The sequence below is a fragment of the Cercospora kikuchii genome (genome assembly GCF_019650295.1).
Source record: "Cercospora kikuchii DNA, contig_00005, whole genome shotgun sequence".
Classification (NCBI taxonomy): Eukaryota; Fungi; Ascomycota; class Dothideomycetes; order Mycosphaerellales; family Mycosphaerellaceae; genus Cercospora; species Cercospora kikuchii.
The window spans coordinates 1,471,177-1,494,741 of NW_025408586.1; the positions used below are offsets into that span (position 1 = coordinate 1,471,177).

At 54.0% G+C, this 23,565-nt stretch overlaps 14 protein-coding genes across 14 annotated transcripts; 7 read left to right on the forward strand and 7 right to left on the reverse strand.

Moving 5' to 3' along the window:
• Positions 1-59: 59 nt before the first annotated feature.
• On the reverse strand, positions 60-839 carry CKM354_000835800 (rRNA-processing protein UTP11; the record flags this gene model as incomplete). Its single annotated transcript, XM_044803730.1, has 1 exon — positions 60-839. One exon carries the CDS (start codon positions 837-839, stop codon positions 60-62), a length of 780 nt encoding a protein of 259 aa, XP_044659665.1.
• A 180-nt stretch (positions 840-1,019) lies between these two features.
• On the forward strand, positions 1,020-1,586 carry CKM354_000835900 (exosome non-catalytic core subunit CSL4; the record flags this gene model as incomplete). Its single annotated transcript, XM_044803731.1, has 1 exon — positions 1,020-1,586. One exon carries the CDS (start codon positions 1,020-1,022, stop codon positions 1,584-1,586), a length of 567 nt encoding a protein of 188 aa, XP_044659666.1.
• A 119-nt stretch (positions 1,587-1,705) lies between these two features.
• CKM354_000836000 (uncharacterized protein) lies at positions 1,706-2,606 on the reverse strand (the record flags this gene model as incomplete). The annotated part of the gene is made up of 2 exons (XM_044803732.1): positions 1,706-2,307; positions 2,363-2,606. 2 exons carry the CDS (start codon positions 2,604-2,606, stop codon positions 1,706-1,708), a joined length of 846 nt encoding a protein of 281 aa, XP_044659667.1.
• Positions 2,607-3,631: 1,025 nt separating this feature from the next.
• CKM354_000836100 (uncharacterized protein) lies at positions 3,632-5,905 on the reverse strand (the record flags this gene model as incomplete). Its single annotated transcript, XM_044803733.1, has 1 exon — positions 3,632-5,905. One exon carries the CDS (start codon positions 5,903-5,905, stop codon positions 3,632-3,634), a length of 2,274 nt encoding a protein of 757 aa, XP_044659668.1.
• Positions 5,906-6,699: 794 nt separating this feature from the next.
• Positions 6,700-7,071, forward strand: CKM354_000836200 (uncharacterized protein; the record flags this gene model as incomplete). Its single annotated transcript, XM_044803734.1, has 3 exons — positions 6,700-6,753; positions 6,806-6,839; positions 6,899-7,071. The coding sequence occupies 3 exons, from the start codon at positions 6,700-6,702 to the stop codon at positions 7,069-7,071; spliced, it is 261 nt and encodes an 86-aa protein (XP_044659669.1).
• A 269-nt stretch (positions 7,072-7,340) lies between these two features.
• On the reverse strand, positions 7,341-11,165 carry CKM354_000836300 (uncharacterized protein; the record flags this gene model as incomplete). Its single annotated transcript, XM_044803735.1, has 2 exons — positions 7,341-10,615; positions 10,724-11,165. The coding sequence occupies 2 exons, from the start codon at positions 11,163-11,165 to the stop codon at positions 7,341-7,343; spliced, it is 3,717 nt and encodes a 1,238-aa protein (XP_044659670.1).
• Positions 11,166-11,870: 705 nt separating this feature from the next.
• Positions 11,871-13,002, reverse strand: CKM354_000836400 (uncharacterized protein; the record flags this gene model as incomplete). Its single annotated transcript, XM_044803736.1, has 2 exons — positions 11,871-12,801; positions 12,854-13,002. The coding sequence occupies 2 exons, from the start codon at positions 13,000-13,002 to the stop codon at positions 11,871-11,873; spliced, it is 1,080 nt and encodes a 359-aa protein (XP_044659671.1).
• A 724-nt stretch (positions 13,003-13,726) lies between these two features.
• On the forward strand, positions 13,727-14,821 carry CKM354_000836500 (uncharacterized protein; the record flags this gene model as incomplete). Its single annotated transcript, XM_044803737.1, has 2 exons — positions 13,727-13,863; positions 13,912-14,821. The coding sequence occupies 2 exons, from the start codon at positions 13,727-13,729 to the stop codon at positions 14,819-14,821; spliced, it is 1,047 nt and encodes a 348-aa protein (XP_044659672.1).
• A 201-nt stretch (positions 14,822-15,022) lies between these two features.
• Positions 15,023-15,994, forward strand: CKM354_000836600 (uncharacterized protein; the record flags this gene model as incomplete). Its single annotated transcript, XM_044803738.1, has 1 exon — positions 15,023-15,994. One exon carries the CDS (start codon positions 15,023-15,025, stop codon positions 15,992-15,994), a length of 972 nt encoding a protein of 323 aa, XP_044659673.1.
• Positions 15,995-16,407: 413 nt separating this feature from the next.
• On the reverse strand, positions 16,408-17,697 carry CKM354_000836700 (uncharacterized protein; the record flags this gene model as incomplete). The annotated part of the gene is made up of 1 exon (XM_044803739.1): positions 16,408-17,697. The coding sequence occupies one exon, from the start codon at positions 17,695-17,697 to the stop codon at positions 16,408-16,410; it is 1,290 nt and encodes a 429-aa protein (XP_044659674.1).
• Positions 17,698-18,090: 393 nt separating this feature from the next.
• CKM354_000836800 (uncharacterized protein) lies at positions 18,091-18,774 on the forward strand (the record flags this gene model as incomplete). Its single annotated transcript, XM_044803740.1, has 2 exons — positions 18,091-18,156; positions 18,205-18,774. The coding sequence occupies 2 exons, from the start codon at positions 18,091-18,093 to the stop codon at positions 18,772-18,774; spliced, it is 636 nt and encodes a 211-aa protein (XP_044659675.1).
• Positions 18,775-20,168: 1,394 nt separating this feature from the next.
• On the forward strand, positions 20,169-21,113 carry CKM354_000836900 (uncharacterized protein; the record flags this gene model as incomplete). Its single annotated transcript, XM_044803741.1, has 1 exon — positions 20,169-21,113. One exon carries the CDS (start codon positions 20,169-20,171, stop codon positions 21,111-21,113), a length of 945 nt encoding a protein of 314 aa, XP_044659676.1.
• A 315-nt stretch (positions 21,114-21,428) lies between these two features.
• On the reverse strand, positions 21,429-21,929 carry CKM354_000837000 (uncharacterized protein; the record flags this gene model as incomplete). Its single annotated transcript, XM_044803742.1, has 1 exon — positions 21,429-21,929. One exon carries the CDS (start codon positions 21,927-21,929, stop codon positions 21,429-21,431), a length of 501 nt encoding a protein of 166 aa, XP_044659677.1.
• A 1,125-nt stretch (positions 21,930-23,054) lies between these two features.
• On the forward strand, positions 23,055-23,501 carry CKM354_000837100 (uncharacterized protein; the record flags this gene model as incomplete). Its single annotated transcript, XM_044803743.1, has 2 exons — positions 23,055-23,336; positions 23,391-23,501. The coding sequence occupies 2 exons, from the start codon at positions 23,055-23,057 to the stop codon at positions 23,499-23,501; spliced, it is 393 nt and encodes a 130-aa protein (XP_044659678.1).
• Between the last annotated feature and the right edge of the window lie 64 nt (positions 23,502-23,565).

Below are 23,565 nucleotides of genomic sequence, written 5' to 3' on the forward strand. Positions count from 1 at the left end.
AGGATTTTGCGCTTTATCGACTGTGACTGGGTATCTCATAACAGCAAAACAATCTTTCTCTATCGCTTGCGTTGTCGGACCTTGAATTTTGTGCCGCTCTTGTTCACTCCACCAGCTGTGCCGTTCATTTTCGCGCGTTGTCGCTCGACCCCATCAAGTGCCGCACTCAGCTTCTCCTCCTGCTCTTCAAGCGCTTCAAGTTTTTTCCGATTGACTTCTATCGCATGTCTCTTCCGCCGGCGGGACTTCTTCTCTTCCGGTGTGAGTGTCTCCTCTGCTTCGCTGACTTTGTCGTCCTCTTCTCCGTCGCTGTCGAAATCATCCAGATCCATTTCCATGTCGTCTGCGTCCACCTGCTGACCACCTACTGGCCTTGCCGCCGCATTCTCGTCCTCATCATCACCAAACACAATTCGTCTATTACTAGGCTGCGGTGTGACACCAGTCTCAGCCAGCACCAGCTCTTCCTGTACCCTCTTCTTCTGATTCCGCGTCCTCTGCAGCTGTGTCCGAAGATACCCTGCGTCTTGTGTTTTCATCAGCCGCACGACATCCACATCCATCGCTCCCACTGCGCCTCCATTATTCGCCTCTCCTCTCTTGCTGATTCGAATCCCTCCTTTCGACGCATTGTTGACCATGGAGAAATAAAACTCATCCTCGTTTCGTTCGGCGGCTTTGCTCTGCAATGCTTTGATCTTTTTCGTCTTGGTCTTATGGTCTGCGGCGCGCAATTTGTAGTCTTTGCGCTTCTCGAGAAGACCCCATTTGGCGCGCTCAGTGGGTTGTGCGCGCTCGCGATGGTTTCTTCGCTGTACTGCGTTGCGTAATGAGGACATGGTGGCGTTGTGTGGTGGGACTGCAAGACACAGAGAAAGAGAGATCCAACTTTTGTGAAATCTAGAGTACGAATTAAGGTTTGGAGCGTGCATACTAAATCCGAGCGCTTATCGCCGGAGATTCAGAAGTTTGACCTCATGTCCAGAATTCAAGCTCAACATCGAACACAACAAAGCATCATGGCATCAAATCTAGTGCTACCAGGCGCTTCTCTTGGTGCAATTGATCAGAATGAAATCGGGACGGGAACACACATACACGGTCAAGATCTATACGCTTCGATTGCTGGACCTGTAAACTCCTCTAAAACAACAAAACCACCAACGACGTCCGTCCGGCGCACGACAGGCTCCCTTCTCCCGGAGGTCGGAAGCGTGATTCTTGGTCGAATCACACGAACGAACGCTCGACAAGCGAATGTGGCGATTCTTGCGCTTGGCAGCAATGGAGAACACAACGTCTCCTCTGATCCTTTCCCAGCTCTAATTCGACAGCAAGACATCCGAGCTACCGAAATCGACAAAGTCAAAGTCGCAGAGAGCTTTCGGGTTGGTGATATTGTGCGGGCTGTGGTCATCAGCTTGGGTGACGAGAGGAGTTACTATTTGAGTACTGCGAGGAATGAGTTTGGCGTCGTGATGGCAACGAGCGAGTGGGGTAATGCGATGTATCCGGTGTCGTGGAGAGAGTTCGAGGACCCGGAGATGGGTATCAGAGAGATGCGAAAAGTGGCCAAGCCTGTCTGAAGCAGCTGTTGTGTATTGCTTGAGGACATGCCGAATGCGGAGGGGATTTTGAGCGGATACGCGGCGTCGGGTGGTTTTCTGCGAGATTCGATTGCTCGGTGCCCGGAGAGTGGCTTCTTTCAAGGCACAACCCGCAGCATCGCCTCTCTCGCAGCTTTGATGCAGTGCAACACCAGTGGAGCCCAAGTCTCATACTCCGACCAGTTTGCCATGCATACCTGGTATGCGGTCTCGATCTCCTCCTCTGACGCGTCTTTCGCCACACCCAAGAAGTCCCACGGCTCATCCTTTCCTTGACTCTCCTTGGCAAAGCGTATACATCTGTCGAGAAGCTGTCGACCGATCGGCCGCTCATCCTCAAGTATCTCCTTCGCCCGCGACAGGCTTACCAGTGATCGATGACCGTATGAGGTTGGGTCGTCCGAGTCGATGTCCACCATAAGAAACCTGCTCGTGTACGCTTGATTGATCTGGTCGTTGGTGGCATTGAGTCCTAGGCCAAGGATCGAGTATGGCGTGGTCTTGTCGATCTTGCTGCTATCAAGATTCATGACCGCTGCCTTGCATTCTTGTTTGACTTCGGGCGTAGCTGTAAATGTTCTGCCGCCACAATGCACGCAAGGACAACCATTGCTATGGCCAAATTCAAGCCAGTGCTGGAAGTGTGTCCAAGCTTTTGGCAACGAGTCGAATCGTCTGCCAGAGGGGTGGCCATAAAGATCTAGTCTCCGTTAGAAGCATCCTCGACACAAAAAAACGTGGACTCGAGAACTTACACCGATCAACATGTCGTCTTCCGTCCGGATACTGTCGAGTCCTCTCCCAACCGGAGTAACCAGTGGGCAGTTGGTTCAGCTTGAAAGTGGTATCTTCTCGAGTCCCTCCAGCATGTTTGAACCACAACATAGCAAGATGGTGTCGGTAATGAGTGTCATCTCTGTGCAGAGACTGATTCGTTGGCGGAACATGGACACCGTCGCTGGTCGACCACACCGGGACAGTTACTTCGGACGTAGACATGGCGAATGTTTCTGTGCTGTACGGAGTCTGTGTCACCGTCTGCTAGTCGAAGCACTTTGTCGAAGCGGTGGGAATGTTGTCGGGCAAGCTTGAGTATAGCTGCACGAGAACATATCATCATAGCAAAGGAGAGTGAATACCTCGAAAAGGTGAATGGCGGGCATGATCGGTATAGGATTTCACGAAGCACATGAAAAATAGTGAATATATAGAAAAGAGGTGAATGATGAGCATATTCAGTGTAGGAATTCAAAACACATATGAAGGTCTCAAGCATGTGAAAATGATGGGTTCTGAGCAGTCATGGATATCGAATGCAAACATGACTTCTTCCTCAACTATATAACTGTGGTGCTACGTTTGCTGGGAAAATCTGAGTCGAGGAAGGTTACATAATGTCTGAGACACTCAGTTTGCACTTGTGGTGCTTTGGAATCGTTCAAGTATCTCCTTTCCAGAGTCTTTGTGCGTCTACAACATTCTCCATATGACCCTGTCGCCTGGCGGATGTCCGAACCGGTGTTTCGAGTCGAGCTCTCCTTCGATGAATGAGCAAATATTGGCCTAACAACGAGTTGAAAGATACCTTCAGTGCTAAGGATGCGCCGTCCAAGTCCGTGCAATACACGCTATGCGTCTAGGGCAGCTTGACAAGGAGCACACCCAATCTGAGTACACGAACGTGATGGAAAAGGAAGAAGACAGTGAACATTTCATCGTATGACATTCAGCTCGTACAATACTACAAGTACAAATTCCGATGCTAAGAGCCATACATATCATCATGAGCTCCTTAAGGGGTATCGTCAGTAACACCACGCCTTTGCACCGCAGCGCAGTCAACGCGAAAGCATTGGTGTAATAGCATCGGAAAGAGCAGCGCACGGCAGCGTGGCCGCGTCTCTAGTGGGGTCGTAAGGAAGAGGAGTAGTGCAGTGAAGCACTCCCCTCCATCAGCGCGCCATAGCCGTCACTGGTGGAGCCATGCGTTGCATGGGCTTGCCCTGGTAGACAGAGTGGCTTTTCTAAGCCTTCTCCTCGCCAGCTGGCTCAGCGTTCTCCACGCCGTTGGCCTGGCCTGCCTCCTCGCCTTGCTGCTGGGCGTGGGTCTTGAGGTACTCATCGTAGACGTTGAGAGCTTCCTGGACCTTCTCGCGGAGAGCGTCGTCGTTGGTGGTCAGACCAAGAAGCTCCTCGTTGTCCATCTCGAGAAGCATACCGGTGATCTTGCCGGCAAGCTCTGGCTGCTGAGCCTGAATCTTAGGGTACAGAGCCTCACCCAACATCTGCTTCTGCTGGGCTGGTGGTGCTTGCTGGAGGGTGGCAATGTCGAGGCCTGGTGCGCCAGGACCACGGTTTTGAGCACGGCCGCGCTGCTCTTGCTGACCGCCCATTGGACCTCCACGCTGAGATGGACCGCCGCGGCCGAAGCCTTGACCGGCTGGCATCTGTGGTGGCATACCGGGCATTCCGGGCATCATTGGCATGCCAGGCATTGGGCCGCCACGACCACGACCGCCCATAGCAGCCTGTTGAGCAGCCTGCATGAGCTGGGCGTATGCAGCTGGGTTGCCGTAGCCTTGCGGAAGACCGGCCATCTGAGGAGGGAAGCCATATGGCATCTGAGGCATCTGTGGAATGGCACCTGGGCCGCCACGACCACCTTGCTGAGGCATACCTGGGAAGCCACCACGACCGCCCTGCTGAGGCATCCCCTGCGGGAATGGCATCTGGCCACGACCGCCGCCTGGGAGCATCATGGGCTGGCCGTTTGGTCCGAGGACGAACTGTGGCTGCATGAATGCTTGTGGTGGGATGCCACCGGCGGTGGCCTGTTGCTGCATGCGGACCTGGTTGCGAGCTTGGATACTAGCCTCAAGCTGGCTCTTGCGGACCTCCTTACGCTGCGCCAGAGCCACATAAAGCGGCTTGCCGTGGATCATCTTCTGGTTCAGCTCGGTGACAGCCTTGGTAGCCTCGTCAGGGTTGGAGAAGCAGACGAAGCCGAAGCCCTTGCTCTTGCCAAGCACCTTCTTCTCGCCACCAATAGTAACAGTGTCGAGCTTCTTGGTGATCTCCTCGGTGTCCTCCTCCTTCTTGTCACCCTCCTCCTTCTTCTCCTCGCTGCTCTCGCCTTCCTCCTTCTTCTTCTCGTCGGAGCTCTCGACCTGGTCGGCTGGCGTGGTGTCGCGCATGACCTTGGCAGAAGTAATGGAACCGTACGACTCGAAGATCTTGCGGAGCTCCTCGTCATCAATGTCATCGGCCAAGTTCTTGACGTACAAGTTGACGCCCATGTACTTGGCGCTCTTCTCCTGGCGCTGAGCCTCGTACTGCTTACGCAGCTCCTCCTCGCGCTCGTGCTTCTTCTGCGCACGACCAACGTACAGCTTCTGAGTCTTGAAGTCGCTGTCGTTCAGCTCTTCGACAGCCTTGGCAGCATCCTCATGGCGAATGTAGTTCACAAAACCGAAACCGCGGACCTTGCCCTCTTGGTCACGCGCCAACGAAGCAGAGGTGATCTCGCCGTACTTCTCGAACAGCTCGCGGAATTCGTCGTCGGTAGTCTCAGTGTCGATGTTCTTGACGTAAATGTTGGTGAAGTTGGCCTTCATCTCCTCGAACTTGCTCATGCGGTCCTTCTTCGGGATGTGGTGGCCGACGAAGACCTTCTTCTCGTTCAGCAACATGCCGTTGACGCTCTTGATAGCAGCGTTGGCGGCCTCAGCGGTCTCGTAGTGCACGAATCCGTATCCGCGCGAGTTGCCCTGCTCGTCCTGAGCGACCTTGCAGGAGAGAATGTTGCCGAAAGCGGCGAAGGTGTCGTGAAGAGCCTTGTTATCGATAGCAGCATCCAAGTTCTTGATGAAAATGTTGCCGTGGCCGGTCTTGCGCAGAGCTGGGTCGCGCTGAGACCACATGATGCGGCATGGCTTGCCCTTGATCAAGGTGTAGTTCAGCTCCTCGAGCGCGCGCTCGCCATCAGCTCCGCTGTTGTAGTTGACATAGGCATATCCGAGTGAGCGGCGAGTGACGGCATCGCGGCAGACACGGATGGAGGCGACCTGACCGATGGAGGAGAACAGCTCAAAGAGCATGGCCTCGGTGACTGATGGGTCGAGCTCGCCCACGTAGAGCGAGGCGGAGTTCGGGTTGGCGGTTGGCGCGGCGGAGGATGGAGTCGCATCGTTCTCGCCGGCGGCAGGCACTGCGGTGTTGACCTGGGTGCCGTTGGCGGCGTCGGCTGGCGGGCTCGCGACCTGGCCAGCAGGCGAAGTCGAGTTCTGGACGTCAGACATGGCGGGCAGGACTGGCGATCTGCTGCGGGGTCAGAATGCGCAATGTGGTGACGCGCGAGGATGTGGTTGTGGTGTAGAGGTGGGAGGAAGCAGTATTGTTCTTGACTCTATTGCCAGCGCAACAAAGAAAAATGGAAGCGAGCGGAAGAGGACGTACGATGGTTCTCGGCCGGGAGTCGACGGTGGGAGAATACTGCGTGGTAAGTGTACTCGGAGCGGTCAAGCGACTGGACGAGCGCGGTCCTGAAGAAGAGAATTCGCGGTCAGCCAAATTTCGCTGTTGCTGTGGCCTCGCGCACGCGCGAGCGATAAGCGTCGAAGCAAGTGGTGCGAGTGCGTACAGTTTTTGCCGACTGGGTGAGAGCCGGGACGGATTTTCTGGATTTTCTGATTTTTTTGGTCCTGATATCCGAGCGAAGAGTGCAGCGAAGAGGCACACGGAGGGAGGTGTGCTGGAGTTGGGTGAGGGATGAAGAAGAGGAAGAAGCTGTGGCCGCGAATTCTCGGTCTCCTAGAAAAGTTCCTGCCAAAACCACACTTGGCGACCGCGCCGGAAGCGTCAACCGGCGGGCCGCGTCTCGCTTGTGAAAGCATAATCGACCGCACGAGACACAACGCATCCTTAGGCCACGCCCGTTGCGCTGTCGTCACTGGGCCACGAGGCCACCAGCAAACAGGTCTACGGCACTCTGCAAACATGCAGTCTCGGTCGTGGTCAAGCGAGTCTGCTGCAAGCTGCCTTCCTCAGGTTAACAGACATCAACAACGCCAACAAGACAGCAACTACCCGCACCATGGTCGACAGCAACAACGGGGTGACGGGAGCAGTGACGACTGTGACCGGCACGGTAAGCCATCCCACATGGCGGAACTCAGGGTTCTGACTCCCCTCATCGCCAGGTCGGAACGGTTGTCGGTGGTGTCAGTCGAACCGGTACGCGGTAGAGTCGAGCATATCCTCCGCAGCGCCCTCCAACTGATTCCGATGCACAGTCGGCGGTGTGGTCGGTGCTCTCGGCCGGGGCGTTGGCGACACAATCAACAACACCACAGGGACCAAAGCCGTCGGCGACGGTTTGCAAGGCATCACAAACGGTGTTGAAGATGGTGCGGCAAAGGTTGCCAAAGGCGTCGAAGACGGCAGCAAGGGCAAGAAAGTGTTTTGATTTGCTCTTTGGTCATATGTCGCCGCTTCCTCGATTGTCAAGCTTGGTCGGGTCTGGACCCTCCTACTTGATATCAAGACTGTGCAGCGGGCACGATTAGGACAATATTGTTGCGGATTGGGTGTATTCCGTTGTTAATATGCACACTATAGAATGAACTCCCCTTGTAATCGCGCAAAGTGCTCAGACAGCCACGCCTGAAATTCTCTCGTACATGGCGGCAAATGATAAACAATCGCTTGAACGCGTCTCACAAGAAACTCTCAGCATCACTCGTGGAGTTCATCGTCCAGTCCGCCGGTGTCCTCCAAATACATCGTCACCCTCTCCTTTACTTCCTTGAGCACATCTCCGATGGCTTCTTGCCACTGTCTCTCCACCTCGCCGACCTTGTCCTTCAAGTCTCGTGTGAGATAGTCTTCTGCTTCCCGTCTAGCTTGGAGCAACTCTGCTCGAACATCACTGTCGCTTGATCCTTCTGCGCCGCGTTCAATCTCCAGCAGGCGTAACCTTGATTTGGTCGTTCCAGTGCGTACCTCATGAAGAAGGCACAGCAAATTCGTTTGACTCTCGATGAATTGATATGCGCTCTTCTCCGCGTGACAAAGCAGGCTCAACAGGTACTGCAATGGGTGCTGATGGTATGATGGGTTCTCTTCGTATTCCTGGGGTGGGATTTGTACTTCAAACGACGACATTTGCATCGGAATGTGCTGGATGACCTCGAGCAAGCCAGGTGCAATGTCCCAAAACGACGAGAGTTGATCCTCAACGCCTCTAGATACATTGCTCTCGAGGATTGATTGCAGTTCTTCGAAACGTTTCAGGGACTCCTTGGCGAAGGCCGTCTGTCGTTCAACGCTGTCCTTCTTGAAGAACGACGTCGCTTCATCAATCTTTGGCTGCGCTTTCGAAATCCGGTAAGGCGTGAGGATCACCTCGGAATATTTATCGCTTCGCATTGCATGCAAATCGAACATCTCTTTGTGCAGCAGCTCTCTCGCCTCAAACATCCACTTCAGCAGAGTAAGCTTCTCCAAGCGCTCGGGATGCTGATCTCCTTCTTCGAGTGCACGATTGGGATCCGCAGAATGGTGTCCACTTTCAAGATCTGCTCGCAGCTGGCGAATGCTGTCGTTGGCTCTTTGGAGTCGGTCAGTGAGCAGCGTGTTTAGCGGATGCGACACGCTGTTCTCGAAGACCTCAAAGTTTGAACGCGCTGTGGCCTTGCCACGCTCAGCTTCTTCTACATCGAAATCAGCTTCACGTTTTGCCGCGTCTGCGAACGACATAGTCCCTTCGGCAATTTTGGCCTGTATTCCTGCCCGAAGGCTACCACGTCGCTTTTTTGCGGATTCCTGCTGCTCGCGGGTAAGGGCAAAGTCTTGATCGAGATAGGTGTCCTTGATCTTTTGTATCTCGCTGTGGTCTGACAGAACGCGGTGCTCCGTGCGCAAGTCCTGCAGAAGCGGGTGATTGTTGTTGACAGCTGGATGATGACGAGGGAATGGAGGCGGTAGCGTCACAAGCCGAGAAACGTCCAGTACGAGCATGCCAGGCGTAGAGATCCTGCGCTCTTGCGTGCGGTGAGGGGTCTGGATTGGCGTCTCGAGCTCTGCGTCGTGCCAACCTACTTTCTCAGGTGGATACTCGTTTGGCCCATAACCATATGCAGGTCTGCTGGACTCGGCAATCGATGCTTCTGGGGTGGCTTCACCACTTGCTTGAAGAGTTGCTGGATCAACGCCCATGTACTTTGTCTCTCGACGCGATTTCTCCATCCGGTCCGGTCGACCTATCGAGCCAGCACCAGATTGTGTGCCTTCCCACCACCTGCTAGCGGTACGGCCTCGCGAATCATTCTCATCAGGCGCAGTGCTGACGGCCATGCTAGGTATGGGTGACAGAGATGGCTTGAAGGAATCTGCCCATTGTCGTCCTTCGGTGCGCTCGAATCCTTCGCCAAAGTCTCCTACTGAGCCTGCATCAGTCGCGGGGGTAAAGTCCCCCATAGATGACGCCGAACTAGGCATGCCGTGTGCCGAATTCGGCACACTGTCTGATGCCCAAGCAGGGAGGCTAGGGTCGATCGAGGACATCGAGGTGCTCGGGGTTACAGCTCTGCGCCCGCCTTTGGAGTTGTAAGAACGCCACATGTCTCTCGTTAGATCAAGAATGTCGCCGGCCATCGCGTTGTATGCTGCGCTGTAGCGGTCCCGTCTTACTCGTGATTCGTGGACGATGAATGAAGCAAAGAGCTCGAGACGCTCTTCATCAGAGGTCGCTGCCGCTTCCTTCTCCACAAACGCGCGATGTCGGTCGATGGCTTGCAACCCAAATGCGTCCAGCTTCATCGGGGCCTTCGTCGATCCTGCGGAAGGAGGTCTTGCAGGGCTCAGAGGTGCAGGCATGCCTTCCTCGTTCGGTGTATGCAACAGATGAGAAATAGGCCGATCGCTTGCTGCGCTGCCCAAAGGTCTTGCGTGTTTCGAAGACGCAGCTGGCTGCTTGCCAACAGCAGGTGTATACGGAGGGGTGAGGACAGTACTGGCAAGCTTGGACGCGGAATGTGGCGTGCGTGTGGGCTGCCCTTGGGCCGAGGGTGAATCACCATGACCTGACGCGGTTCGCATATGTCCGCGACGTCTGCTGATAGAACCTTCTTCCGTGGCGAAAATGAGATTCGCAGGCCTGGAATTCTCGTCACCAGTTCCAAGGGCTGCACGACTCTGAGACCTGCGTTCCCTGATGCCCTGAGTACTGGTATCGCGCTGAGCGGGCCTGCGAGACAACGAGTTTTCTCGCTGTGCTCCAGTATCTATGCGCAGTGGCTGGGCTTCAGATGGTATCGGCATGTGCTGTTGCGGCATAGGCGGCTCGGGCTCAGTGCTGCGTTCGTCACGGTCGACCCAATCGGCGGGAGTGGGTGGTACAGGGCCGAGACTTGGTGCAGCCATGGCGCGTCTTTGTCGTGGTGCTTCAGACGCTCGCTCTGGTGCTGGACTGCTAGACCCAGAACCTCCAATGGAGCGATTCAAGCTTTGTGAACGCATCCCTGGGGGAGGCGCGCCAGCTGGAGGACCAGGTAAAGCCATTCCGGGTTGCCAGTGGTTGTCCGGTGACGCACGACCAACAGAGGTGGACGAGGACGCGATCGCTGAGCCACCCATGTAGACGTGACCTGTACTTGCTGCTCTTCTGGCCGCTGGCGGCCTTGCATCAACAATCACCTGTGCATTTTGCTGTGCTGGGTGGGGGTCTACGGCCGGTTGCTTTCCTCTAAACCCAGGCAGACTCATGAGTGCCCGTTGGCCAAGCCCAGAAGCAGATCGCTCGCGATGCCTTGATGATTGCTGCGATGGTGGAGGGGGAAAGCTGGCTTGAGCAGCTACTTGAGGTGAATTTGATACAGCGCGATCTGTCATTGGCGAACCAGTAAAGGCGTTGGGTTCTACGACTTGTGAAGTGATCATAGCACGCGAGCCATGGTCCGGCGTAGAAGTCGGTGACGGGGAATACGGTGGTGGCGGCGATGGCATAGCAGCTGGAATTCAGAATATTAGCTTGTCGCCGCCTGAAGTCACCAGCATACCACATTTCCATGCCGTTTCATCGCGCTCTATACTTCGTATGAGCACACGGTTCGACCTACCTTCCATTCCGGTAATGTTCGTGGTACTCATGGGCATCGCGCCATGCCGCTGCTGAAAGACCATCTGCGAGCCCGACACCTGCCCTCGGTTCCTCCATTGCTGTGGGTTGTAAGGCTCCATGCTCGGACTACGAGGCGGCGCGCCTGGTGTTGAAGGAGTCAGGCCACCATGGACTTGATTATTGAGTCCACTGGGTGTCCTCGGAGTATTATAAGCAAAGTGCGGCGACAAGTGGTTCGCAGAAGCAGGCGTCGAGGCCTGAGACGCAGTTCCACCCTGGGATCCCAAGAACTGTGTGGTTATTGATGGCACATAGGGACTCCTCTGGCCGTGTGTACGACCTGGTACGACTCCAGAAGACGCGGGCGGGCTGGGAAAAGGTCCAGCGCTACCTGGAGTGCCGCCGGGCGGGCCTGGAGGAGGAGGGTACTCATACTGCATCGCTCGAGCTCACGAGCGAGCGTATACCAGGTGGATCTTGAAACTAGCGGCAGTAGCGAGCTGTAGTCGGTGACCAGACGCGCAGTGCCGGGAGGCCTCAGCGAGTAGGCGAGCGCGTAGGCATAGGCAGTACAACTGCACGGATCTGGCTATGTCCTTTTGCGCATGAGGATTGCGTGACAAAGAGGGTGGCTGCACATTCAGTGCTGATCTAAGGTCGAGAAACATAGTCGGCCAGAGGTCGATGGCACATGCCATTGGCCAAGGAGGACAAGCCTCGTCTCATCCCCGCCAGGGTGCAAGAATAGCACACAAGTGTACGCTTGGAGCATATCTTTGTCGTCTCATTGGTATCGTCTTGTACCAACGTGAGTGCGGCTGCATGGAAGCGCGCCAATGGAGGGCACAGGAGGTGCGAGGGCGCTTAGGAAGGTTTCTGCAGCCGGTGCTCGGAACTTGTCACGGCCTTGGCAGCCTCTCTGACATGCGCGTTGGTGACTGCTACTGCGAGAGCAACAAACACATATGCAGTCAGAAAAGCTCGGCAGAGTGAGCCTTGCGGTCTCCAGCTTATGAAATCAGGCCTATATACAGACGATATGGATGCAAGCTCGCAGGCTCTCCTCACTGACCACCGCTGGAAGATGTGTCACAGCAGCAACCTTCCGTGTCTAATCCAGAGATACGCTTCAAGTCCTTCCGCGGCTACAACGAGCCTTGGACGTCCACCAGGATCTTTACATGCTTGTCCTTCTCGTTGATGAGAGCCAGGTACCCGTCCTTGACCAGCTTGTCCATCAGGATCTTGCTGGTGATCATACTGCTCGGTTTCAGCTTGCCCTCACCCAGAGAGTCGATTACACCCTGGAAATCTTTTGCTTGGTAGCCGAGGACTGCCTTGTAGTTGGCTTCTCGGAACACCAACCAATTCGGGTTGAATGGCACTTCTTTCTCCCAGATGGCCACATTGACGACAGTTCCTCGTGACCTGACAGCCTTGCAAGCTGTTTCCAAGGACTTGGGCACTCCGGCACAATCAAAGACAAGATCTGGACCGTTCAGGCCTCCACAGATCTCCAAACAAGTGCTCTCGATATCCACCTTTGTAGGATCCAAGACATGATGTGCTCCAAACTCTTTCGCAAAGTCCTGTCGCTTCTTTGCAACCTCGGCACAGATCACTGTCTTCGCCCCTCTTGCCAAAAGGACTTGCACGACAGCAAGCCCGATTGGACCTCCTCCAAAGACCAAACAGTTCGGCTCTTTCATATCTGCAATGGGGGAAGCGTCTACAGCATGCCACGCGACTGCGAGAGGCTCCACCAATGCTCCGATATCAAGGTCGACGTTGGATGGGAGTGGGAAGATGGCCTCCTGTGGGACGACCACAAACTCACTCATACCACCACCGCCTCCCGAAAGTCCAACAAACCCACCATTGGGACAAGCATTCTCGGCCTGGACTTTGCATGCACCGCAATGTCCGCAATAGATCGTCGGCTGCACGGCGACTTTGTCCCCAGCCTTGACCTTTGTAACACCCTTGCCAACTTCGGAGACGACGCCTGAAAATTCGTGGCCAATCGTAATAGGTATGCTTTCTTTCGTTACTGGATGCGGAGAGGTAGGCGAGAAGCTATGGTTCAATCAGCCCGCCATGACCTCGATCCGTCCATTGATACACTTACTTCGGCCCTCCCAGATATTCATGAAGATCTGTGCCACAGATTCCCACGTAAGCTGGCGCAACTTTGACTTGTCCCTCACCACATTCCGGCACATCTATGTCGTCCTTGATCTGGATGTCTTCCTTGCCGTAATATCTTGCTGCTTTCATGTTGGCGATGTTCTGTCCTATTCTTAGATGCTAAAGAGAGAGTATTCGGGAGCACAGACATGCAAATGTGAGGTATGAAGGGAAGAGGAGAGCTATATGAACCAGAATACGCTTGCCTTGCTGACCGAGTCACGCATCAGTCCAGCAATCGACCTACCGTTCGACCTTTGGCCCGAGACGAAGCTCAAGAGTTCGTTTCTCAAGTCAGGAGCATCATCCGGTGAGGGGCTCTGCGGCTTCCGGACGCGCGGGGTAAGTGAGCGACTCTAAGGTTCTGCTGGTGGCGATCACCAGATCGCAGACAATTGCCGTGATTGCAGCAGGAAGCTGCGAAAGAGATCTGTTGGTTTGGATGTCGAGGAAGGTTTGCGGGACGCATCTATATGTTGTGTCCATGTGGAGACCATCACAGTGCACCGGGAAGACGCTAGTGAACGTGCGGAGTTAACGGAATTAGGGGACAAAGCCCTGTCGTCCTATCCTGAACCTCATCGTCTTTGTCAATGCTGAGAATTGCACAAGTGCTGGAGACAGCGAGTCCCTAGTGTAAATCGTGTCGTTGCACAGGCTTCATGACGGTTTCGTCATTGGTGACGGATTTCCGCCCTTATCTCCAGGAGCCGAATCACGCTTGTGTCTACTTGAAGGACTGAAAGTTCACAGCCATTTCCTCGTTGGTTTACAGAAGAACCTCATCGCTCAGCATCAAACGCTAGCAACAAAAATGTCGAGCGAAGTCACTTTACCAAGGATCAAGTACCAGAACTTAGGAAGCAGCGGCCTGAAAGTGTCGAAAGTGATCCTTGGCTGTATGTCCTATGGCTCACCAAAATGGCAAGAATGGGTACTAGATGAGGAGAAGTAAATCGAGAAGCTCCCAGCAAACGACACAAAGCTGATGAATGTCAGGTCGCTACCACTGCTCAAGCATGCTTACGATTGCGGCATCAACACCTGGGACACTGCCGACGTCTACAGCAACGGTGTATCCGAGGAGATCGTTGGCAAAGCTCTCAAGGAATACAACATTCCTCGACCCAAAGTGGTCATACTCTCAAAGTGTTTCATGCGGTCGACGGGTGACGGGACTCAGCCGCCGATCGCTGCCGGTCTCGAGAACGATGGCGAGAACGTAAATCTGGTCGGCCTTTCCCGCAAGCATATCTTCGATGCAGTTGAGGCAAGTGTCAAGCGTTTGGGCACGTACATCGATGTACTTCAGATTCACCGCCTGGACCGAGCTACGCCAAAGAAGGAAATAATGCGGGCTCTCAATGATGTGATTGAGAAAGGATGGGTAAGGTATATCGGTGCTTCCACAATGTGGTGTTGGGAGTTCCAGGAACTCCAATGGATCGCAAAGACGAATGGCTGGCACGAATTCATCTCTATGCAAAACTACAACAATCTGATCTATCGCGAAGAAGAGCGCGAGATGATACCATACTGCAGAGCCACTGGTGTCGGGACAATACCTTGGTCGCCTGTCGCTCGCGGAGCACTGTGTAGACCGTGGGGCGAGCGTACCACGATTCGTGAGAAGACTGACGCCGCATTGAAAAGGCTGGTGCGAAGCAATGAGGACGCAGTGGACAAGACCATTATTGATCGCGTCGAGGAGGTGGCGAAGAGTCACGGGGTCTCCATGACTTGCATTGCTACATCTTGGTCCATCAAGCAAGGCCATTGTCCGATCATTGGGCTCAACAGTAAGGAGAGAATTGAGGAAGCAGTCAAGAACTCGGAGTTTCAGCTGAGTGACGAGGACGCGAAGTATCTAGAAGAGCCGTATAGGTCCAAGTCGGTCATCGGGCTTTGAGCAGACGGTGTGGCGCGCTTGCCGTAGAAGTGAATGGACATGTTCGAGATCGTACGCGTGACTGCCATGGCTACGCCTGAAGCTGATAAGAGCCGCGTCTGCCTGCACACTTTTGAATCACAACCTCTTCGACACACCGCATCAACGTGCTCGCATCTTCTCAACAATCGTTCCCGTCAACAAGAAGTCACTATAGCCGCAATGCCGACGAGTCGCATTGAGATGACGTGGGCAGTGCCCGTCAAGATTGAGCAGCTCGGTCCGCACCTCGAAGCCTACACAAGTCTGCAACCCGCCTTGAACACATTGCGACTTTGCAACCGCTTTGGTGCCGGACCAAAAGCAGCGATCACGAAACTGCCAATCGAGCTGATTCAGAACATCGAGCGGTACATGGTACAAGAGAAACAAGAAAAACTTGCTCCTGCTTGGACGCGAGAATTCCGCTGCTGGCAGAATCGATGCGTGCCCTTCGATCACGTTGACGACGAGGAGATACTTGACATCTACAATAACGGTGCGGAATGCGATTCAGACTGCTCGGACTGCGTCTGCTGTGGAACAGCATCGAGTGTGTCCAGGAAGGTGCGTGAATGGGTGGCAGAATATTTCGCGATGGCGGACTGGGATTACTGGCGCGAAGAACACGATCTTCGTAGTGAAGCGTGGCTTGATCGCGTTGGGCGTCCAACGCAAGTCAGTCGTGGGCGCTTTGACGGATTTTCCAGCATACTAATGAAGCATTTCGGGCTTCAAGTGTGGATTTCACATGTGCAGGAGTCGCGGGACCTGCACTACGTGGATGAGAGTACAGCGTACACGACCAAGGCGTACCTCCGCTTGCCGCAGCCTACAGCACTTCATCATCACTTCAAGCACCACTTTGTCGACTGCGACCTCGATCCTGAGAAACGACCTACTGAGGCTGGCGTTGCATCAGAGCTTTCGATGCCTCAAGCTCTTTCTGCTAAGCAGGCTGTGCGCTTCAAGCGTGCGTTCAACGCACTGAACATCGTCAACTTGTCGATGGACGAAGCTCCAGATTTGCCAAACGACCACGAAAGCGTACCAGGCGACACCGGATCAGGCGACACCCAGCACGTCCCACGGAATGCTGAAGTGAAGCCTAAGCTGACGCTGTTTGTTCGCAACGGCGACGACGACGACTGGTAAAGGGCCAAGGATGACAGATGTCGGGTCGTAGTTGCGAAGGGCTGCTTCGAGGACCAATACTTGCTCTCAACCATCGGGATCAGCGGCATGACAGCGCTATTTGATAAGATGGCGAAGATGCGCATTGGTGGCTTCTCGATCGGTCCGGGTGCTCCACAGCATCTCGCGGGCACAGTCTTCAGATGCCCAGGAAGAGTGGCATTTAGTAGTTTGGAATCAGAGGAGCGTCACGTTGCCCATTTCATCGCTAAAGCTCGTTCGTGTTTCGGTTGCAGAAGGATAGCTCGTGTCAGCTTGTTTTCGAAGGAGGATCGCGCCCAGTCCCTGCAACTCGAGTGATCTCGACAAATGTCGATGCCCCATCATGCAATACTGACAGACTAGCTGGTGCTCTCGCGTGCGAAAAATTGTGCTCAGCCTTTTGCGCCTGAGACTTCAATTTCTGTTCGTGGTCGAGCCTTGTTCAGCCCCTCGAGCAGCACACAAGCTTTACAGATGGCCTGCGAAGAGAGGTATCCGCACCTCTCGCACTGACCAAGTTTTTGCTTCGGAGGTGCGCCATCACGACCTTTCCGCGCTCCCTTCTTCTCCTGCTTCGTCCGGATCGGCACGGTCTGTAGTCCAGATTTGTCTCCGTTGGCAGGCATCCTGACCTCCACCTCTGTTCCATTCTCCACCGCCTCCTCATCTTGTCTCAACTTCTTTTCCATTTCAGCCATCTCTCCACCGCTCGATTTGCCATTGGCTGATCCGCAGCCCCCAGCCGCCTCATCTTCTGCACCCTTCGCCTCAGCGTTCTCCCCATCGCCGCAAGCTCCTCCGCAATTATCCTTAGCGTCTGGCACGAGCTTAGCCATATCGATCCCACTCCTCACGACGTCGAGTATACTCTCCGGCCGTATCCTTTCCAGATTCTTGATCAATGTTCTTGCACTGCCTCTGAACGCTTCCGGGCTGTAAATGCATTCTGTGCTGAAGTAGTCCAGCTTCTTGTGATGTGCATACAGCACAATCTCCTTCTCATAGGCATACATCAACGGCTTACTCCTCTTCACGTTCGTAAAGTTCACCTTTCCGTCCTTGCTTTTCGTGGCATTCGCAGAGGGTGTACTTGTAATGATACTCGTTGCTCTACTCAGTCGAGGAAGATCGCCTCGCAGTAGGTTCATGAGGACCGTCTCCGCAACATCATCTGCATTATGTCCTGTCACAACATGACCTACCCCAAGCATCGCAGCACCTCGATCCAGAGCTTGTCGTCGGAATACACCGCAGTATGTGCAATTGCCCTTCTTCCCAATCTGGGCCACAACTTGGTCCATCGACCAGCCATAGAGCTCTTGATAACTCACAATCTTGAGCGGCAGATCATACTGCTGCGCATGTCTCTTGACAGCCTCTAGACTATGATCTCGGTACCCTGTAATTCCTTCATCGATACTAAGAAGTACGAGATCGAGTTGCCAATTGTGGCGATCGTTGAGCGTTTTCAAGACCGAAGCCAGAACTGTGCTGTCTTTGCCACCAGATGCACCGATTGCGACTTTTTCGCCTGGCACGAACAGTTTCGACGATGTGACGGTCTCGGCCACTTCGGCCTCGAAAATTGCTATGAAGCAGGGCGCACATATTCGAGCGTGATTCTTCGGCCTGAGGATTTGTGCGCGTGCATCTTTGCAGATTTCGCACGTGGAGGGAGGCATGCTATCGGTCGTCTGGGTGGAAGCGCATCGAGGCAGAGTTCAACGAGCGTGTGACTGCGAAGTCCAGCGAAGCGAGGAAATAATGTGGGCGATGAGGCGGGCAGCGTGAGGCGGATAGTGGGAAGGTAGTCATATATTGATGCAGCCTTGGTTGAATATTTGATACATTAGTGGGGCTGTACCGAGAGCGGCATTTGCAGCGAGCTTGGGCTGTCGATCATCGTCATGTGCAGCGTTCACAGGCCGCAGGCATCCTCCATCACCTTCGCTGCTACACAATCGCGCCCCAAACACTGCTATTACTCCTCCAGCAGCCCACACGCCTTTCTCTTCCTCCTGACCGATATACACTGGATTTTCCCGCGACTGCAGCCCATTGCCAGCTTCTTCATCATGAACCGACTCTTTGGGGCAAAGAACACAGCCCCCAAACCATCCCTCAACGATGCCATAGGAAAGGTGGGTTGCACGGCGCGCTGCTTGCGATGAATAGCTGACGTGGTCCAGGTCGATACACGGATCGAGTCCATCGATGTTAAGCTGGCCAGATTGAACGCCGAGCTCGGCACATATCAGAAGCGACTGAGCACGATGCGCGATGGCCCGGGCAAGAACGCCATCAAGCAGAAGGCTATCAAGATTCTCCAGCAGCGCAAGATGTACGAGTCGCAAAAGGATCAGCTGCAACAGCAGAGCTGGAACATGGAACAAGCAGGCATGATGCAGGATAATCTGAAGAATACTATGGCCACGGTGGATGCGATGAAGACGACTCAGAAAGAGCTCAAGAAGCAGTACGGAAAGATCAATATCGACAAAATCGAGAAGTTACAAGACGAGATGGCAGATCTCATGGACATGGGCAATGACATCCAGGAGAGTATCAGCCGGAGTTACGACGTGCCGGAGGATGTGGACGAGGCCGAGCTGGACGCGGAATTAGAGGCTCTTGGGGAAGATGTGGAGTTCGGAGAGACTTACGGTGAAAGCGAGATGCCAGGTTTCCTGACTGAGAGCGCACCGCCCACTTTCATCGATGAGGCGCCGGAGCAAAAGGAAAAGCAAGCGGCCACATGAGCTTGACAGGATACTGGATGAAGCTACGATTCGCGATACCGGCCTTTACCTTCTGCAACGCGATTCGTCACAAAGGTCGTACCTCTGCCGATCAAAGACCTAGCTCGCATCGACCGCTGTGCTCGTGCTGGTCACGAAGGTCCATTGATTCGGGACCTCGGCAGACTTTATCTTGAGCTCATCAAAACACCATCTTGCCGGAAAGAGATCAGAATGCTGTCATCGTTGCTTGGGGTGTAACAAATCTCAAGGCCTTGCCTCATTTTTGATCTGTACACCTGAAGCTGGAACTTAAGGCCAAGACGTGGCGCCAAATCATGAATACCAGAAGCTTCTGATATCGTGGCACAGTCTCTGCGCAAGGCTGCCTGCATAGCGGCTTAGAAGGGCCCGCCTGAAATGACCGTGGCACGAAACAAAAGTCGGTCGGATGTGCCGAGCGATTTAGCTCACGCCGCCAGTCTCCTTCGCATGCGTGTTGGACGGGGAGCGGCAGCTTCTTTGCACACGTGTCAGACAGATCATGTAGACCAAATCGTGCGCTGGTCAAAGGCAATCGCGGACCTGCTTGGGAGCACGCAAGCGCTCGTTTGATCGCCCTGACCAGACCGAGCACGCGCACTATCTCAGTCCACCGTTCTGTTCACTCTACCATGATGCAAAACCCTCATGACGGCCTGACATTGTTTTGCGTAACAACCTCACAGCGCGGCGAGAACAAGCACGGAAAGCACATCATTTGCAGCCACCGAGTTCATAAGCACGGCAGGATTCATCTCAGCCTTATGGCGCACACGCGCATCTATCTTTACCTGCGCACATGAGAACTGCATGTGGCGTGTGGGGCAGTGTTCGCGGATCCTTCTATGGCTAGTCTCCGCCTCCACCAACTTCAGCTTCAGCTTACTACGCCTGCTGCGGAAAAACAAAGAATAAGCGGATTAGTAGCGCGCCCGCTTTCCTTCCCGCAGGCAGAGGCAGTGTCACCATTCCGACAACCAAAAATGGCCATGGTGGAGCTACAGCACGATCACACCACCTCTTGACGTAGACTCTCTGCTGCAGTCGTAGTATTCGGCTGACACGAGCTCTCCGCTTGGCGATGGCTAGCTGCGCACGCACGAACCCCTCTCTATACCACCTTTTGCGCAAATAGGTCGATGGCTGAATGCCGAAGGATGCGAAGTAACTATGTCCGTGAGAGCATAGCCTTGCTGGTCATGAGGAGGCACGGAATCGATTGAACAGTTGACAGTATATAGCGAACGAAGTTGTCCAGCATCTGCAGACTCCATCAACACATCTACCACAAGCTTCCACAACACAGCAACCATTTCCTTACAGTCAAATCTGTCGCTTATCTCAACTCAAACATCATAGTAATATACAACAAGATGCAGTACGCACTTACCTTCCTCGCGCTCGCGGCAGCTACCACATTCGCTCTCCCAACAGCAAAGCCTGCCGATGATGGCTCTTGGTACCCAGGCAAATACGAAGGCGGCAACACTGGCCTTGACGACGGCAAGTGGACGCCCGGCAAGTACGAAGGACCTGGCACCGGTTTCGACGATGGCAAATACCACCCATCAAAGCGCAACGACGATGGTAGCTGGTCGCCTGGCAAATATGAAGGCGGCAACACCGGCTTTGACGATGGAAAATGGTACCCAGGCAAATACGAAGGTGCGGGAACTGGTTTCGACGACGGAAAATATCACCCAAAGCGAGCCGATGACGGATCGTGGTATCCTGGCAAGTACGAAGGCGCTGGAACTCCATATTATGATGGCAAATGGTATCCGGGCAAGTACCCATCCAAGCGAAACGATGATGGTTCGTGGGCGCCAGGCAAATATGAGGGTGCCGGGACTCCATACGATGACGGAAAATGGTATCCTGGAAAGTACCCGTCGAAGCGCAATGATGACGGCTCGTGGGCACCAGGCAAATACGAAGGCGCTGGAACTCCATACGATGACGGAAAATGGTATCCTGGAAAGTACCCGTCGAAGCGCAATGATGACGGCTCGTGGGCACCAGGAAAGTACGAGGGTGAAGGGACTCCATACGACGATGGCAAATGGTACGAAGGAAAATACCCTGCCAAGCGCAACGATGATGGCTCTTGGGCTCCGGGAAAGTACGAAGGTGCTGGAACTCCCTACGACGATGGTAAATGGTACGAGGGCAAGTACCCCTCTAAGCGCAACGACGATGGTTCTTGGGCTCCAGGAAAATACGAGGGCGCGGGCACCGGATTCGACGATGGCAAGTGGGCGCCAGGAAAGTATGAGGGCGCTGGCACTGGCTTCGATGATGGGAAGTACCATGGCTAGGTTATGAGTTGGCGGATGATTTACAGGCGTCTTCGGTATGGGTAATCAAAACTGGGATAGATTGGATCGGTGAGGGAGATCTTCATGACAGTGACGGCAGCCATGGCTTGAGGAAATGTCTCTTGGGTCCTATAATCAGTACTATACTGTACAGAATCTAACCTTGTCAATACAGAGTGCAAAGGAGCGAATCATGCTTGATTTTGTGCATTCTGGTACATGAAGTCTGCTAAGTTCAGAGCAGTTCTTCCGAAATCTCTTGCCTCCTCACCATTACTTTCGCTTTCCCTCGCTCTACTCTCCGCCTAAAGCTTCCTAACATGAGTCCAGCGAGTCGCAAGGGTTCTTGAGGGCCTCCGGCTTGAGCAGTCTGAACAGATCATATTGCGCGCAGAACTCCCGAGACTTGAAGAACTTTCCATCGACGCTGCCAACGCGGAAGTTGAAGTAGAATTCGTCTGGGTTCGGGTCTCCAGAGCCTTGCTGTAGGCCAGCAGCCTCTGGGTTCGAGTACTTGTAGATGACGTCCAGGAAGCGAGTGTTGTCCTTGTTGAGGAAGACGTCGAAGACAGTGTCGCTTGTGGCGTTGTCGGCACGAGCGCAAGGAACACTCCAGTATCCATCGCTCTCTGGGTCCAGGTTCTGTCCTTGGCAGATGATATCTTCTGGGTTGGTAGCGTTGTTGTTGTTGGCGTCGTCCCAGCTGTAGACAGAGAGCTTGGTGTCTGTGAGGGTGGCGTTGAAGTACAAGCAGGCGTTGGCGCCAGCGAAGAAAGTGCTGGCCACCGCCAGGAGGGTTGCAGAGGCGGAACGCATTGTTGCTGTGGTTCGTGCGCGAGATTGCTGTTCTGGCCTGGTCGTGGTATATCGTAAGTGAGACGAAGAGTTTGAGCGAAAGTTTTGAGTTTGTGCTTTGTAAATGTATAGTAGAATAGCAGAACACAGCCTCCTCTGACGTGCAGGAAGAACGGCTTCTGTCGGTTTCGCAACACGTATTTAATCTTCTGCTTGTAGGGACGATCTGACATAACCTGGTTACCGTGCTCTCCGTACAAGGGATATGCTTCGCCCGGAATTGGCGCAGGCAGGGGGTCATTTCTTAGAGGAACAGGCCGCCACGAACGACCAATCTCATTCGGTCATCAACGTTCGTGCACTGCTATCGTTCCAAAGGCTTTTCTGCGGAAGTCGGTAAGGCCGAAAGTTTGCAGAAGAATGCCATGTTGTGCACCGATCATGCTGGCTTATGCTGTTGGACTACAGTAGCAAGACTGCTCAGTAGTGCTATGGCATACTCACCGTAGTAGCTACGGACTCAGCAGAGGCCGTGACGGTGACTCAAGCACGGTATGTTTCTTGATGAGTGTCGTCCAATGTTGTTGATGTGCTGTTTCTTGAGACGATCTTGACATGCGTAAAAGTGACAAGTACCTCTGGCATCCACCTTGGTGAAGACGCATGACTAGACTGCCATCCACGCGGCCGTGAACGGCACCCTAAGACATGCATTCGTGATCGTCCTTGGCGCTAGGGATGGTGATGTTCTTGATCAGTTAATGTTGCTTTACTTGGAATCTGTCCAGGTGTTGACTGAAACTGCCGACCAGGTTGTTGCCATCGCGGCTGATTGGACGCGCAACAGCACACCCGCCAGGCATCAACTCAGGCCAACACCAGTGCATGACTTCTGACGAGATGGCTCTGTGAAGCAATACCCCTTCTCCGTTGTTGGATGTGTTGATGAACAGCAATAAGTAGCAAGAACGACGCCAAGCTTGCCAGCTTTGCAGCTCAGCAGCAAGCTCTGGCCAAGCGGGCCTTTTTCGGCCGGCCAGCTGCACGCCTTACACGATACACGGGCAAGCTACATGTATATAGCTCGAGATTTGCTTCCAGTCATATTGTGACCTCATCTAAGACCTGATCAAATCGAACATCACCATGTCCGCAAACAAGAAAGTCATCCTCACCGAGAACGCTCCCCCGCCGCTTCCTGGCGTCCTGAGCCAAGCAATCGTCGCCAATGGCACAGTCTACTGCTCTGGATCAGTAGCTGTGGACCCGGCCACCGGCAAGCTTATCCAAGGCTCTGTGGCAGACCGTACCCACCAGTGCATCAAGAACTTGACTGCAGTATTGGAAGCTGCGGGAACGAATATCGAGAATGTGGTGAAAGTCAATGTCTTCCTCGATGATATGGCGAACTTCGCGGCCATGAATGAGGTTGGTGATAAGCTGTCAGTCCACGTGATAAGCAAATCCTGATGTTGTTTCCAGGTTTACAAGCAATATTGGGGCGAGAATAAGCCTTGCCGAACATGCGTGGCGGCGAAACAGCTTCCACTGGGCACAGACGTGGAGATTGAATGTATTGCAGTGCTGCCGTAAGTATGTCGTGTCGTTCATCTGCTATGGAAAGCTAGCTTTGAGCTCGAACTGACCCATTGTTACA